Source organism: Trematomus bernacchii, unplaced genomic scaffold (assembly GCF_902827165.1).
Source record: "Trematomus bernacchii unplaced genomic scaffold, fTreBer1.1, whole genome shotgun sequence".
Classification (NCBI taxonomy): domain Eukaryota; kingdom Metazoa; phylum Chordata; class Actinopteri; order Perciformes; family Nototheniidae; genus Trematomus; species Trematomus bernacchii.
Genome location: NW_022987573.1, coordinates 4,520,531 through 4,536,270, shown reverse-complemented (window position 1 = coordinate 4,536,270; position 15,740 = coordinate 4,520,531). Strand labels below are relative to the sequence as shown.

The 15,740-nt window shown below is 40.6% G+C and overlaps 1 protein-coding gene across 1 annotated transcript in view; it reads right to left on the bottom strand.

Moving 5' to 3' along the window:
• The window catches only part of LOC117479355 (metabotropic glutamate receptor 4-like), a 123,525-nt gene extending 108,523 nt beyond the window's left edge, over positions 1 to 15,002 (bottom strand). The window contains exon 1 of the mRNA XM_034126284.1: positions 14,484 to 15,002. Coding sequence (XP_033982175.1) covers positions 14,484 to 15,002 — 519 coding nt within the window. The remainder of the gene's footprint in view (positions 1 to 14,483) is intronic.
• Between the last annotated feature and the right edge of the window lie 738 nt (positions 15,003 to 15,740).

Below are 15,740 nucleotides of genomic sequence, written 5' to 3'. Positions count from 1 at the left end.
CTTGTTGCTCTGTGTTGCATTGTTAATGAGTGAATCACACCGGAGTTGAGGATCTGTGGGGTTTATTCTCCCAAAAAGATAATTTACAATTTAGGCATTTAGGAGACGCCTTATTCCAAAGCACGCCTTATTCCAAAGCGACTTACAATGACCAATTACAGGGACATTCTCCCTGGAGTAACCGAGGGCTAAGTGCCTTACTCAAGGGCACACTAGTAGTGGTGTTCCAGGCAGTATTTGAACTCGCAACCTTCCGATCATCAGCCCACCTCACTATCCATTAGACCACCAACAAAAAAAAACACAAAAAAAAAAATAATAATAATAATAATTTTTTTTTTTTTTTTATGAGATCCATTTGTGGCGGACGATATTTAATTGTGGCGGCCCGCCACAATAAATCAATGTATGGGAAACACTGCAATATATTCCCTGTAGCAACGGTACCACACACTACTATAGAAATATTATAAATATAAACTAGAATGGTCTGTGGTGCTACCTTCGAAAATCATAGGAGCAGTTTTTTCTGACCGGGTAATTCAAGATGATCAACAGAGCCTTTTTAGGTTTTTAATCAATCAAGTGAGGTTTATAGATCCTCTGGAGGAGTCACGATTTTGTCACTGGTAGATGTTATTTTTCTATGCTGTACGCACACTAAAATAAGTTTCACATACCTCCTATTGTTGCTAACATGTGGAGAACTAACAGGACTGATTATGAGCCTCCATAAAAGGTGATTAATGTGCAAAGCAAATGGCAAAATAATTGTCAACACAAGTCTTTAATGTAAAGGCAAATACAGTATTCACACCATGTTGGCTAACCAGAGCCATTCTTTGTGCTGTCTAAATATATTACACAAGTTAGGTTGAAGGGTATTAAAAAAACAGTCTCCTTCAGCTGCAGACTCACATGTCAAGATCTGACGCCTCCATTAATACTGACTTGTTAATAAACTGTGGGAACAGTGCACAGGCAGGTAATGTATTCACTGCGTCAATGGCTTTCATAGAAAAGTTTCTCTGCACAGGTAATCTGTTTTAGAAGAGACACATGCTGTTCTGGGGCAAGTGGCATGGGAGTGCTGTCTGGTCTTTTTCTGTTATTAAAAAACATTGTGTTCCTTGATTCAATATTCGGCTTCATTTCGTGGTTCCTGACAAGATTAGATGATTGATGTAAACCCTGTTATCCTCCTTATCGTGCTATGACCTTTATCCTGTGCTGCCGATCCAACCGTAAGAAGAAATACTCTGATTAAGGCCAAACTTTCCTCTGGGTTTATCTAGACTCTTAAAGCACCATTGAACTAATGTCTGTTTGTGTAAAAGTAAGTTTCACACTCACCATGGGCACAATTAACTGATTGCCTTAATTTTATATAATTATCTAAAGCTTTATTCCCCTTGGCTGCTTAATTACCTGTAGAGAGCAACGCTTTCTGTTTTACTGTAAGAGCTATTTCTATATTTAGAGGGAGTATATGTTCTTTAAAATTGATTGGTGCATTTTTTTATATTAAGAAGTGTTGTTATCCTTATTCAGAGATATAGATTTCTCACACAGGAACGCACTCTCATTTGAATGTAATGCCACAACACCTTTGAATGACTTTGGAACAAATTCATCCTCTCACTGTATTAATCTCGGTGTCGATGCTATGCTCAGGTTTTAACTTATAGTCATGCTCCAGCGGGGTTCAATGGGACCTTGTGGGTTTTACAATCTGTTATGTTGACTTTGCAGTGTCATTGAGACTCGTAAGACAGTAAATCTGGGGTCAAACAAAAAGACAGGAGGGTTGTAATATAAAGAGTAAAAACCCTCTCTCTGATTTAGGAAAGTCATGCATGACAAAAAAAGGAATGAGACGTTGTTAATGTGATTAAACCAGCGCTCTGTTGACATTTCATTACTTGCGAATCAGCAGCGTTGTGAGCTGCCAGTGGCCCACAACACTGTCGAGGCTGTGGATCATATCTCAATTTATAGGGTTTTATGGAGGAGCCCAACAGGGGAGAGATCCTCACCCTGAGATGATATCATGGTATATGAAAGCACTAAAGGCAGCTTGAGATTGGAGCTGCAACATCCTTGGCAATGACCCAGGACTCCCGCAGTCAAATCTGTATGACCTACAAAAGTTATGTGCAGACAAACAGGAAGAGTAGAAACTCCTGTGGGTGTTCTGTGGCTTTGAATCACTTACATGAAAACGTGTTCAACTGTAAACTGTTCACTTTAAAAAATCATCGTGGTTTGTGTAAATTAGAGTCTATGTATGTGACCTGAGATAACTTCTGTTACGATTTGGAGCTTTAAATACAACCACATTTAATTGAATGTGGGACCTACTGCATTGTTGGCACATGTTTAAGTATAAAATAGTTGAAACAAATACATGTTAATGTTTAAGATTTCTTTGTCCAATCAGTCTCCCCTCACAACCGTAATTGCCACTGCCAATACATGGTTTCTCACTTCAACTACGGCTGTATAATTAATCGTAATTTTGTCTAAATTGCAAAATGTGCAATATCTCAATCGTAGTTAACGCGATATTTGGTAATATGGAATATGTAAATATATCATTATGTATTAAGAAATGTGTTGCTGGGGAGAAGTCCTGGTTTGTTACAGATACTGAGTACACCTGCTGAAACAACTGATCATTTTTCTATGGATGCGAAAACTACATTCAAAGTATGACAGCCACAACCTCTGACATTATTTATGTTATTGTTATTTGTAAGGCATATGTAAAAGTCCACTTTCACACATTGAATACATAAATACTGCAGGGGTAGTCTGAAAGTAAGAAACCATCATCTATAATGCATGGCGACTAAGAATAGATAAGATGACCTACTAGATACGTAACATCAGAGGGCAAACTGCATGTTAAACTGTGTAACAAATGGAATGATATGAGACAGATCAGCAGTGACTAATACAAAGCACCTCAGGATACAAAACACTACTCAACGTGAAACACAAAATGTTTGGTTCCCGAGAAAAATATTTCAGAAAGAATCTGTGGCTCAGTCGCCTCATGAGAGATGACTCTTTTCCTTTTTATTACTACTCTTATTGCTGTTATTGTGCAGACAGCTACATATCTGCCGTTGCCAAGGTTAGAAAGATAACACTGAATTTTGAAAACTGCCCACACTGGCAGAGATTTAATTCTTATTGATAGACCATTTAATAACAAGGAATTAGGAAATGATCCTCAGAATAAGAGCCAGATGGCAGAGTGTTGTTGTTTTTAACATGTCACCTTGTTCAGAAATCAATAGCAATATGCTCCATTTCTGCACTGTACGCGTCCAACACGGAGTCTCAGGCGAGGTAAACATGTCAGGAAATGAGGCATGTTTTCACACCAGCTCGAAGACACTGGGTCAATATCCAGGTTTTTGTTTGTAATGGAAGCTCTTGAAGTTGTGATGGCTTAATGATCACAGGTTAAAGTAACAATGTGATGGGGTTGTGACAAAGCAGGATAGTCTGTAAGGACTTGTGGTGTTTTTACGCAGCGAGGAAGCAACTGCGACGATAATTAGCCTGTAAATGAGAATTGATCCCCCTCTGGCAGCTGGTAATGTGTGCAAATATTTAGAAAGCATGCATGATGTCTCTATATTTGCAGCCAGTCTCATTGGAAAAGGTTTTTAAATATCAACTCGACTTCATAAAATGGCATTCGCTATAAAGCCATGCAAATAGTCTCTTTCCTCGATGGCAGCGCTCCGCCTTTGCACTGCTGTAGAAACGGAAAGCTGGAAATGCTCAAAATAATCATAATAGAAGAAATTGTAAACAAATGTATGATACCGGTGGGACTATCTGGTTTAAGAACATACAGGGACTTTAGGAATTAGGAAGCAAAGGGTATTTTTTAAACCTTCAAAATCTGAATATTTTAATGGCACCATCAAGTTGTTTTCCTCATCTCATCTTTGGCTGTCGGCATACATAAATAGTATCTGTCACAGTGACTGAAACCATTTCATTTTTCAGTTTTTTCAGTTTTTTTTTTTACATCAACCGTTTGTTTGGAAATAGGACCCCATGATTGTTTTTCTTGGCACGTCTCACTTTTCTAAGAAAAAAGAATAAGCAAATATTATCGAGCTAATCAAAGCCTTACTCCTCGACTGGATACCCTGCTTTAAATATATGTATCCATAAAGAAGCTAAATGATGTCTCTGGAGCATGTTTTAAATATATTTCAAGGGATTGGGTGAGATTAGTGAAATCAATTTTAATTATTTCTGCTTGGAAATTCACTGGAATTAATGTGGACGGTAACAAATCTTGATGCCAATACTCTGGGTATATTTTTTCTTTTCTCATAGCAAGTATGACGATCAGCCTGACTATCAGCGTCTTGACCAGAAGATCAGGACAATGTATGGGGCGGCTGTGGCTCAGTGGGTAGAGTGCTGGATTTTGAATCAGGGGGTAGCAAGTTCGAGTCCCACTGCAGTCAGCATGTCGTTGTGTCCCTGGGCAAGACACTTCACCCCAAATTGCTCCTGTGGAGATTGTCCTCAGTACTGAATGTATGTAAGTCGCTTTGGATAAAAGCATCTGACAAATGACATGTAATGTAATGTAATGTAATGTAATCCCCTTTGTCAACCCGACTGAATTATATCAACAACTATCTTCATGAGTTTTTTAGCAGACTTCAGTGTTCTCCAGAGGATGAACCCCTAATGGCTTTTCCTCTAGCGCCACAAGCATTTCAAAGCTCTTGATTCTTCAGTGAATTTTCTAAATGCTGGGAGGATTGACATGAACGTTTGTACAGATATTCTCCATTCCCACAAGACAAATTATAAAAACTTTGATGATCCTTTAACATGTCATCATCATCTCTTTCAATCATACTTCTTTACTTGTTTCTGAATAAAAATGCCATACTTTGAGTTTGTGATAACTAGCATGCTAAAAGAAAGCTAAGATGTTGAACATGGTGAACTTTATGTACGTTTAATATGAGCATGTTTTTATTGAGCATGTTAACAAAGCTACAGACGCTAAGTCTTGTTTTTTTCTGTAGGGCTGTGCGACAAAGTACATGGTACATAGACGATCAGATCTTGTGAGGAATGCCACTATTACAGTCTTTGCTCACATCAATTGTTGCGTATGGAATACAATCTAGGTTTCTGTCTAACTGGGTCATAAGAAGTATAACATTCCTAATGGATGTCACTTTAAATTATCACAGTGCTTGACAGATAAGGTAAAGTATAGAATCAGTTTGCCCCACTCCTACAGTATGTGCTTCAGAAATGATAGCTTGAATGTTGTGTTTTTCATGGTAAATCCTAACTGCCTCTGACCAGAAAGCGAGCCCCTTTGTGTGACAAAGCAGTGACTCATGGGAGCCTCCATGTTGTCTCATGTGCTGGAAGGCTGGATGATGTCCAAGCTGCTTAGCCTGAAGGCGGCCAAACTTTCTCTTCTGTCCCCACTGCTGGGTCGACACAAAATATCGTCTGGCTAAATTAAGCTGACAGAACAGACCCTTAAATATCTCGGGCAACTTTACAGTGGCCATACGAAACATTTATTACATTGACATGTTGCTGCTCGTACGTTTTATATTTATTAGTAAAGAGCAGGACACATACACAGTTGTGCTGAAGTTAACACATAACTGAGCTTTCAGTTCATCACCATTGTTTTCTCCAGCTGACACTGTCACTTTAACTTAAGTTGAAAACAAATAAATATCACTCTCCCAAAATCAATAAGCTGTCATAGCTCAATCAATGACTTCTTATTCAAATACGCTCAAGCTACTGACAGTTTTCTGTTTTCTCTTCCTTGTGGCATCAAGCCTTTGTTTAAGTCTGAGTAAATTCTAACCGGAGCCGTCTCAACACAGCAGGACACTGATGGATGTTGGGTGGATGGTGAGATTATGCAGGTGAGACAGCTGCAAGCCTTTAATCCCACGCTCTTTTCAGGGAAACTATGTGATGTCTGCGCTCTGTTTGTTCTCTTCTAAGAAGCAAGGTTTTTTTTCTTGTTTTACCTTTTCAAAAAGTCAGAGCAGAGTACCAGATGCATCTTAAATGTTAGAAAGTTAGAGAAGATAGCAACTACTGTGGTAAAGTGACAGCTCCAAAACAGGAAGCATAAGCAAACCCTTACATTATTTACAGTATATTCTGCTTATTGTTGTCCCTCTTAGCTTTGAAAACTAACAGCAAAGCTCAGCAGAATAAAATCATACATTTAAAGAAAAAAAATACATCTTCCCTTTCTGCAAGCATCTCCTTTGTAGTCCTGCAAGTGCACACTAATTAAATGCCAGAAATTAAAGTAACACTTAACATATCCAGAAAGAAAATGCAAGGAGTTGGCCACACAGCAGCTTTTTTTTTCTTAGCTGGGTGATTACCAGAAGTGGTTGCGATTTCCTGCAAACGGTGGGAGAAAGAGGAGAAAATAGTGCCAAGAATAAACGGCAAGACTCTGGACAGCCTTCACTTATGACCGTCCTGAGAATTGACCGCTTGGGCTTGGGTGGGCAAAGTGAATTGAGTTGGAACTAATCCTGAACTAAAGCATCCTTTAGTTAGCTCCTTTGTAGACAGAGCATGGAAGATGGGGGTTGTCTGCTAACTGGGGTCAGGAGAGACCGCTTCATGTATTGAGTCTGCTCAGTTGTGAAAAGTCAAGTTGAGGGGCACAGATGGAGGGTCACTGGTGATCACATTGAAAACAATTGCTTTCTGCTTGTTTTTAAGGGTGTAAGGAATAAGGCGAGTACATGGGCTTTGTTGGGTTTCAGCAAATGGCTGCATGAATGAGCGCATGTAGCGTAGTGTGCACCAAATTACACTTAGCACAGAGTAGGTTAGTCACAATCAATTCTCCTGACAAGACCTCATTCCCTCCTCAATTACCACCTAGTTCCAGGTTGTTGAAGCTCTGTGAAGGTGACTGAGCACACCTCGGAGCACTGTCCAGGTGTTATAAAGCACCACCAAGTCAGAGTGCAGCGTCCAGCTGTGCAACAATCTTAGGAACATAAGTCCTGTTGAGCACATACACTTCAAGTGCCTTACTTATGTTGTTATTATTGTGAGTCAGTGGACATCTGACCGCACTGTAGCCTTTTGAAAGGCCAGCTAGTCGAGCCTTTGCCATCATAGAGCCATTAGACTTCTAATGGCGTCAACATGTCCATTAAGTCAAAAGACATAAAGCAGTTTGAATCTGCACAGATCAATATATACCTGCCTCGGTGCTGATATTGGTTCTTTAACCTTGTGTGTGTGTGTGTGTGTGTGTGTGTGTGTGTGTGTGTGTGTGTGTGTGTGTGTGTGTGTGTGTGTGTGTGTGTGTGTGTGTGTGTGTGTGTGTGTGTGTGTGTGTGTGTGTGTGTGTGTGTGTGTGTGTGTGTGTGTGTGTGTGTGTGTGGTGTGTGTGTGTGTGTGTGTGTGTGTGTGTGTGTGTGTGTGTGTGTGTGTGTGTGTGTGTGTGTGTGTGTGTGTGTGTGTGTGTGTGTGTGTGTGTGTGTGTGTGTGTGTGTGTGTGTGTGTGTGTGTGTGTGTGTGTGTGTGTGTGTGTGTGTGTGTGTGCTCTTGGCAAAATGTTCCTGGACACACTGTTGCGGGAACTACAACAGAGGAGGTTTGAGTACTAACATTTTTTTAGTCTGATAGGCGTATTAAGTTATAGTGATACCATCACAACTGTGCAAAATGTTTAAACATAACTTTACATGAACTTAAGATTTAAATGAAGGTCTAGTTGGTTGATTGGCTTGTTCTGTTTAAGGGGGGTCGATTGGCAGTGGGCTTGTCAAATTGGCTTAAAAATCTAACCTAGCCACACTATCTGTTTTCTCAACTCGTACCCTTTTAAACACATCTCTATAGCTTCACGGCAACAATTTACAAACAACATTGTATTTTAAAGCTGCTGATTTCGTATTCATGTTTAACATTAATAGAAAATGTTATTTTACCTTTACGGCTAAAATAATAGATTACACATGTACAGGTAAAAAGCATATGTGTTTGTGTGTATATATTTGATCCCCTCTAAAGTTTGTTGCCTGTCTTCACTGTCGGCAGATGATGTAATCCGACACAGTTAACTGCTGGGGGGCAGTAAGGCTCGGTGCCCGGGGGCCTCTGTCTCTAATGAGGGAAGAGAGAGGCGGCTGCATGGTTTCTTCCCTCACAGACAACAGGCAGCTGGTTAACCCGGTTTCTGTTTCTGCTCAGCCTATATCCAGCTACCACCTCTGCTCTCCACACTTCATCTGTCTTCCCAGTTCCAAGCTCACTCCTCCACAGAGGAAATACTTAGTCCTGCAGACTGACTGTGCCTGCCTGTACCCAATTTAGAAAGCTGCTGAGTGGAAGTTGCCCAAGCTACCCCCTCTTTGTCTGAAAGCTTATGATTGTCTCAGCAACTAAACTCCAATAGCTGAAACAATGCATGCTTCTGCAGTTTCTGACTGCTGCAGCAATATTTTGTAGCTGCTTTTAGTGATGCATAAGAGATGCAGTCAATGGCTGGAGCTTTAGTTAAATCCAGGCTTCAGTCGTCCGTATTATAAGCCACCGACCACTAATTACCACTAGTGCTGGTGCACTTTGTTCCTGCTTATATATAGCAGTATAAAAACCCCAACTGATGAGAGCAGACCAATAGCTGGACCGAGTGATGAGGGGATGCAAAGAGGGAGCTTTCAACCCCGATCCCTGAGCGTAAATTACGTAACAATATAGTAAAATATTCATGAAACACCATGGGGACGGAATCCTGCCCGCTCTGAAGTGCTGAGCAAACACTTCACCCTCAGCCGCTCTAAGACTGTGAGCAGGATAAGGAAAAGCCCAAAAGTAAGGAGCTGAAAAACAATTGCTAGTCAGATACAGGAAACATAATGATTTCCCTTGTGAAGATAGCAAGCAGCGTAACAGCATTAGTTCCAAAATCATATTGGTGGTTTATGATATGCTTTCATGCGTGTGCTCTTTGTGTTTATTAAATCATCAAATAAACATGAACATTTGACGAAGCAAGTCTAAAAAAAAAACACTGTATGAAGAGAAACAGTGAGCTGTAACAAATCCAGCTGACCTGCTGTGAAGCCAGAAGCAGCTGCTGACCACCACAAACCCCCCAAAAAGCCTAGTTTTGTTTCAATTCATTTGTATCCACGACAGTATAGAAACTGTAGTACATATTTTCACTGTTATTATTTAATTTACTATTTATTTGAGGTGAGAAAATGACATCCAGGTTGAAAGGCTTAAAGATACTTGACATTTGAAGTCATTAGGGGGAAGTGGTGAACAGTGAAACACATCACGCCACTCAGGGTAGTCTTACTTGTGGTTTTATGTGACTTTAATGGCGGAGAAAAGAGCCGGAACCTGCCGAGCCGCGCCGTGCAAGAGTACAACCTTAGCTTCACTTGTTAGTCAATATCCCCACTCCAAGCACAGATGATTGCGTGTAATTGCAGCAGAGTGGTTTCTGATGAGTTTCGCTGAGTTTTATATCCTGAAATGGATCGACTCAACTCATCTTCCTCTGCTTTAGTTGGTATTATTATATCTGCTTTTTCCAACAATGCCCATGGACTAATTGCCAGAGAATGAGCACAATTTGGTTCCCAACTCACCAGAACGTCATGCATTTCTACCAGAGCTGAGAGAAAAATTAAACTCATCCCTAATAGTAATTCAAAGATAATGCAACTGTGAAAAAGAGAGTTTGTTGGATTGTAGTGATGACGAGATAAATTAGGCACACTAGGAACATTTTATCATGCTGTTTACATTATTAGTTTGCAGATTCAAGATTAATGTCATGATTTGAGTTTTGTGTGTTAAAGGTAGGTAAGTTTGAGAAACCGGCGTGAGATACACTTTTTGTTATATTCCATGGAATGCTCTTAACATCCCGATAGCAATGAATATCTTAAGTGCTTTGACAAAAAATCCATAAAGAAATTTCATCTGTGGAAGCCGTAATACTGTAAAAAGTACGACCAATCATTTTAGCCGGCCCGGCTAAAATAACTGGATGGCCTACCTGCCTGTCAGCCTTCCATCTGTGCACAAACTTATCTCGTGCCCTCATTGGTCATGTGCGCGTTCGTGTGTGTTGGAGGAGGGGCTCTGTAAGGAAGTGGCAGATTTTTTCCGGCTGTGTATTTTCAAATTCTAGCGATCTCGAGCCGGTTTCTCCAAAATTACCTACCCCACCTTTAAGTTTTGGGTTTATTTTGAAATTCTGTTCTCCCTGTGTCTGGTCTTCCCTCCTGTGTTTGCCCTCCTGTGTCTAATTGGGCCTCATTGTGTTCACCTGTTGCCCTTGTGTTTCTGCCTCCCTTGCCCAGCTGTGTCTTGTCCTGTGATTACCCTTCTGTGTATTTAGTCTTGTCTTCCCCTGTGCTCCATGTCGGTTCGTTGTATTTTCTCACTCTCCATGTTTGTCACTTACCTCATGCTACCTGTTTTTGATTCACGGTTTTTGTCTTGTTTTTTCATGCCAACAGCTTTGTTTAAATAAAGCTCGCTTTTGTTTTGAAACCCACTTCCCTTTTTAACTGCATTTGGGTCCTACCTTTTCCCGAATCGTGACAATTAAATAGTGATGAAAGAATAAGGGGACTAATGAACTAAAACAAGGTAAGATATGCATTTGGTTCGTTACAATAAATGAAAGTATAACTGCATGGTCTACCTCATGCATCATCTTATGACTCAGTGTATTCATATTATTAAAAATATTGAACCCAGTATTATTCTTTTCACCTGGGGCCACTCCAGGGCCCAAAACAAATCACATTTCCATGGCTTTTTGTTTCCCTATCAGTGTGATTCATGAAAAATGGTTCCGCCTGTCGTGTATAAAAAAAGAAGATAAGTCGATTAAAGGCTTTTAAAGCTTCCCAGTTTTCTTAGGTTTATTTGAAATACTACAGGAATGAATATCTAAAGAACAATTTCCTGAGAAGAGTCACCAGTGTTGTGACTGCTACTCCTTTTTATTTGCAATTTTTGCTATCTACTTGGCATTTGGCATACATTATAAAAACAAATAAACATTATAAGAGAAAGAAAGAATAAGACGAGCAAGGGGGGAAGCCGCTTTGACCTGTTTGGTCTGTTAGATTAAATATATTCAGTTTAGTGACACTGTTAGTTGTCTTTTTTACAGACGGGGTTGATGAAGCATTTGTCCATTTTAGCTAAACAGAATCACTGTTCATTTAGCTGACTTGAGGTGCTCAAATAGGAAAGTTGTGTAACTCTTTACAACACATTATCAAAGACTTAAGCTTAAGCTTAAGTTGTCCTCTTAAGCTTTATAACTTACTCATGTTTACAGCACATCTGTTTATAGTCAACTTGTTTATATATTATTGCAGTAAACGCCATTCTATTTTACTGTACATTACAAAATGTTACAAATATTTGTATCTTATTTGATTGACATGTACTATTTAATTGCACTATTTTACTTATTTATTTATTTGTATGTCTTAAGTATTTGTATGTTGCACTGTTGGACAGGCAAGCTACACAAATGTGAATTGCCAACAACAACAACACTGTAACTGATGTGCATATAACAATAAAGCAATTTAATCTTTACAACTGGAGAAACATTCCTATTATGTTTACAATTGTGGGTTTTCCAGGTTAGATTTGTTATATATATATATACACGCTACAAATAGCACCACTATGACCAACCCTGTTTATCATCCATGCTTTTCCTGGATATAATGCAATATCATGTTGGTGTTACAAAACAAACCTGAAATGTGTCATCATCCGCCGACTCAAGACTTCCAGATGCTTTTTAAAGCTTTAATGATGTAAACTGTGACTGAAAACCCTCTGAATTTGTTACCACCGATAAGAATCCCCAATAGCTGCTAGATGCATTTGCACATCGTCTCAAACCTGATAGTCTAAAACCTGAAAGCCTGTTCGCACGCTTTCCCTTCTTTTATCTGCTCACTGCTCATGCAGGGATCTGACAGGTTGTTCTTCTGCAGTGCTGGGATATGCAGAACATGCTCAGCTAATGGCTGCTCCCAAAACCTCTCAGTGCTTGTATTATATCAAGGAGACACTGGCCATTCAATGCTTGCGTGACTATCCAGAATAACCTACTACATTCGAAATGTGGGCATCCTTGCATTTCCTTTTTCCCCTTCTAGAGACTTGAATGTCGGTTCTAAATATCAAAGTGTACGTGTCAGCTGTCTCGGGCCATGAGTGAGTTTGAAGAGAGGTAGATTTTTAGTATCAATCTTTTGAAAAATATGGTGTTTCCTGCTTGGAGTGGAGTTGCCACATCCTGTAGCATTCTCCTCTGCCCCTCAGTGGGATTTGCCCGTTGTGTTCAAGGCCCTCTCAAGCAGACTGTTGGGCAGATATACCTTTAAGGTATGATTGTCCATCAGAATAACTTGTGCGCCCTTTCAGTCCATCTCAGCTGTTTGCCTTACTAGAGTAGCTCTGTTCTCTTTTAGACAAAGAACACTGAGCCCCGCATGAAGCAGCTCAGTCCCCTTCGGAGGGGAAAAAGGAACAACTAAATAATTTCTTTACAGTGCCACATTTGGCATGCTATATGGAACGTAGTAACTCAATGGCCAAACATCGACTTGCTAATTTGCTTTGTGAAGACGTCTCAAAAGCCAGTGAGTGGACAAGGCCCCCCTCTGGTGAATGCATGTACCCTCTAAAAAGAGTCTGGCGGCATCAACATAGTGTGGTTAAAACAAAAGGTGCTTGGGTTTTTGGCCTCTGGATATATGCTTCTGCTGGGAGGTAAAGGTGGCATGGATGGGGTAGTATATTTGTGTGTGATGTGTCTATGTCCCTCTGCCCCCCCCCCCCCCTGTGCTATGTGCCAAGATGAGACTCCAAGGTTGCTGTGAAGAATGGCTCATTGGGGACTGGTTGTTGTTGATGTCCTGCCTTGGAAACATCTCCCTCAGACTTGGTGCATGGATATAAAAAAAACAGTCTTGAGCTCACTTCTTCAGGCTGAGAAAATGTTGGCATGTGACACAGAGTGCTTGGGCAGCCTACTGACCAATACCTGTGTGTGTTGCTGAGCTTTAGACAGTTCCTGTGTGAGACATGTCACCCTGTTTTTGCTCAGCTGTAAGAATAATAATGTATGTGTTGCTGGTGTCCTGTGACAAGTATGTGCATGAAACCAGAAGAAGACATTGAAGAAGACGACCATAGTTTGTGATGGCTGGATACTGAAGCTCATCCATCAATTTCTAAAAAAAACAGCGAGGATGTTCTATGCAGCATGTATTGTGTTTGACGTCTGTCATGCAAGTAATGCTTGTGACACGGCGCCTCGTACTGTTCACTTTCTCGCCCTCTGCTGAGCAGTTAGTCAGACCTGGAATAGGGCAGGCAGGTACGACATTGTTCAATCAATGTAACAGCAGGGAGTTCAGACTTCATCTCCTCTAGGGCCCTTTTAGAAGATAAAGCCTGCATGAATGAACAATGGCTGCATATTGTATTTTTCTGATATTTGAACACTGATGGAGGTTCTCGCCATGTTCTCTGCCATTTCACTAGTCGCCAAAAGTTAAGTAGATAAAGAACACGGAAAGTAGGACCATTATATACTTAATGAACACATGCATGCAAAAAATGGTCAGTCGATTAAAACAAATCAGTTTATAAAGACCGAGAAGCCGATAAAAAGGGAATACATAATCCTTTCTATCTTCATCTAGTCTGGCATGAATATTGAAATAATTAAGAATATAAAACAAAGAACACCTGTTTTGACACATCCTTATGCTCATTTGTTTGTGGCTTGACAGCATTAAGCAGTTGTTGCTAAAAGTGTTGTCATATATTGTATTTGCTATATCTTGCCCTCATTTGCAAGTTTGTTGAGCCAACACAATGCAAAGGCATGTTATGCACCATATTCAATAGCAGTGCAATGAGCTCATGGTGCTATGCATGGCTTCCTCAAATTAATTAGTAGAAGGAAACACTAAGGACTGTTGGCAAATTGTTTTCATTAGTGAGGAGAATTCTTGTGTAATGACTAGATCCTAGTTTCCTAGACAGTGGGCAAAAATGTCTGAAACAAATATGATATTTTCTGAGGAAAATAAAAAGGTCAAAAGAAAAATAATAAGAACACAGACTAGAAACTGCTGAATGAAAAGTGTATGTGTTTGTGTGTGCATGTTTATAAGTTAACTTAACTTGCTCACAGTGTGGGGCTATTTACACAATATAGGATCAAAAAAGTTTGCCTTTTTTGTTTGTATTGTTTTCGGTTTGATATCCAAAAATATGTTGTGAGAATATCCTGGAGGGAATACTTTAATATACCTCCGCACCGCAGCAATAACCAGAAAGATATTGGAGAAAAAGTAAAGCAAGAAGTAGAAGCTGTGGGAGAAACTGACCTTGAAGAGACGCAAAATGTTGGCTACCATGATTGACACGGAGCTGGCGGAGGCACCAATCACTCCCACCACTCTCTCAGGCTTAGTGATGATGGGCGGTCCGCCGCTGAGACACTTGACATCAGTTGAGTCTTTCTCAATCAGGGCCTGGACAAATGTCAGCGACTGCTCCAGAGCATGGGTGTCCCGGGAGCAGGTATCAAGGATGCGAGCCCCCAGAGTGATATTAGGCAGCAGCTCATTGTCATTATTGATACGATCCAGGGCAAATAACATGGCCTCCAGCCTGTGGATCCCTTTCTCCTTCTTCAGCTCCCCACAGGCTTTGCCATCATTTCCTCTAGCATGCACAGGGAACAGCCCACCCAGAGATATGTCCCCATCAATGCGTATTGAATTAAGGTGTGTGTGGCCTGGCATTTTGGGTTTGGCTGCCAAGGCGATGGTGATATAACAAGCCAGCAGCAACACCCGGCAGCAGCCAATCCACGCTCTCTCAAAGCCTCCTCGCAGAGTCATAATGAAAAGGCTAAATCCGCATCCAAATACAAGTCCTTTGAAAATGAAAGAGGCGTGCACACATATACCCACACACACATACAAATGTCCTGAAGGTTAGCCGCAATGTTATTCAGAGAAGTCGTCTTCAGAAGCCTCTTCTCATGGTTTCTGGCTCTGACACAAACTCGGTAATGATTACGCTGCTTGGCTTTCTTTATCTCTCCCTCTTTCTTCTTTCACTCTTTTACTGCACCTGAGATTGGTGGCTACACACGGCAACTAAACAGCACGAAGGCGAGCTGAGACGGAGTCCACAGAGAGCGTGCTCGTAAGGCAAGAACAAAGGTGGGAAGTTATTCTCTCTTCTCTCTTCTCTGCTTCTCCGGGATCACTCGGGTGCATTTAGCTCGCCTTTACGCCCTTTAAGCAAGAAAGTCAGGAGAAGTCCCAGTGGGGTTATCAGCAGGCTCCTGAAAAAAGAGAGGAGAGGTGTTAGACACTGAGGAGACAACTCAAAGCAACTCTGCATTTTCTACGGAAATGGATAGATCAAATGGAATTGTGTTGATCTGATCTACAGTATAATTATGCACTTAGTTTGCCTGCCATTAGTCCCCAACAGGCTTATTCTTAATGATACATCCTTGAAGCCAACATGTGCTGATAGCTAAGTGTGTCCTTAAAATAATTACATTGATTATGCCTTTCAGGTTTTGAGGTTATACAAGTATTATTGCACAAGAAGACGAACAAAAC